The sequence below is a fragment of the Rhincodon typus genome, unplaced genomic scaffold (assembly GCF_021869965.1).
Source record: "Rhincodon typus isolate 14 unplaced genomic scaffold, sRhiTyp1.1 hic_rhity00000077, whole genome shotgun sequence".
In the NCBI taxonomy this organism is placed as follows: Eukaryota; Metazoa; Chordata; class Chondrichthyes; order Orectolobiformes; family Rhincodontidae; genus Rhincodon; species Rhincodon typus.
The window spans coordinates 43,197-44,338 of NW_025965715.1; the positions used below are offsets into that span (position 1 = coordinate 43,197).

Below are 1,142 nucleotides of genomic sequence, written 5' to 3' on the forward strand. Positions count from 1 at the left end.
AGGGAGGGGGTGACACAGAGATAGGGAGGGGGTGACGGAGTTAGATTTTCTATATTTCAGTTTCTAACCCTTCAAGCCCACCACTACGCCTACACTGGCCGATAAACACCCAAACCACACCGATCCCATGAGCTGGCTGGAGAACAGACATGTGCGACTGAAAGCAGGAACCGGACCCTCACTGTAAGCACGGTTTACACAGCTGCTTGCTCGAGGAGCGGGTTAAAGTGCAGTGTGCAGACGCACTGGGGCAGGTAGTTACGAGTAACCGATAGATCCGCGGACCAGTTACCGGCGACTCGGGATCTCCTTCCTGACAACAGCCTCTCGAGGCTTCCAACAGCCCAGCAGCTCGGGAGGTCCCTATGTTCTCTGCAGTAAAAGCCCCAGGAAGAAACAACTTACCTTCCCCTCAGCGGTTGCTGCGAGCCGGGACTTGGATTGGATTGGATTGGTTTGGTTTGGTTTGGTTATAGACACTACACAAGGATGTGTCAGCCATGCTGCGCCTCCCGCAAACAAGTGGGGAGAATATCGGGCTAAAAAGGTGACTGCTCTGATTGTCAGAGCATCACGAACGACGCTGCAACAGGGTTTGGGGTTTACCTCTCGAATCTCCTTGATCTTGCAGCCTCCTTTCCCGATGAGGGAGCCACACTGACTAGCAGGGATCACGATCCGCAGAGTGACAGGTGGCTGGCTGGAGGCTGTGCTGTTCACCATGGCGCTATTGATGTCCTGCGAAGATGGGAAAGCATGCTGTTAAGCAGGACCCAGCGCAAACACTGTTCAGAAACACACGCCAGAAGATTGCCCTGCAACACAACCCCCACACCCCTTCCCATCCCACCCCACCGCAGCGAGGTGACGGTGACCCCCAGCCCCCACCCCCCCGAGGAAGGTACGCCCAGTGACCCCCGGATGTTGACCCCAGCGCACCCCGGTCCAGGTCCTGGGTCCAAGGCGCGGGAATCCCTTCCTTACCTCCTCCAGTTTGTGCGTGATCATCGAGAACGCCTTGAAAATGGCACTGGTGGGTCCAGACAGTGTGACGATACGCTCGGGACAGTTCCCTTCAGAGATATTGATGCGGGCTCCACTCTGCGGAGACAGGCAAAAAGAATGAGTGGATGGACGGGGGG

General features: G+C 56.5%; 1 protein-coding gene across 1 annotated transcript in view; it reads right to left on the bottom strand.

Annotated features, from left to right (window-relative positions):
- Positions 1–1,142, bottom strand: part of LOC125488235 (poly(rC)-binding protein 2-like) — a 7,203-nt gene that overhangs the window by 751 nt on the left and 5,310 nt on the right. Inside the window, exons 4-5 of the mRNA XM_048621166.1 lie at positions 985–1,101; positions 607–738 (exon numbers count right to left, since the gene is read on the bottom strand). Coding sequence (XP_048477123.1) covers positions 607–738; positions 985–1,101 — 249 coding nt within the window. The remainder of the gene's footprint in view (positions 1–606; positions 739–984; positions 1,102–1,142) is intronic.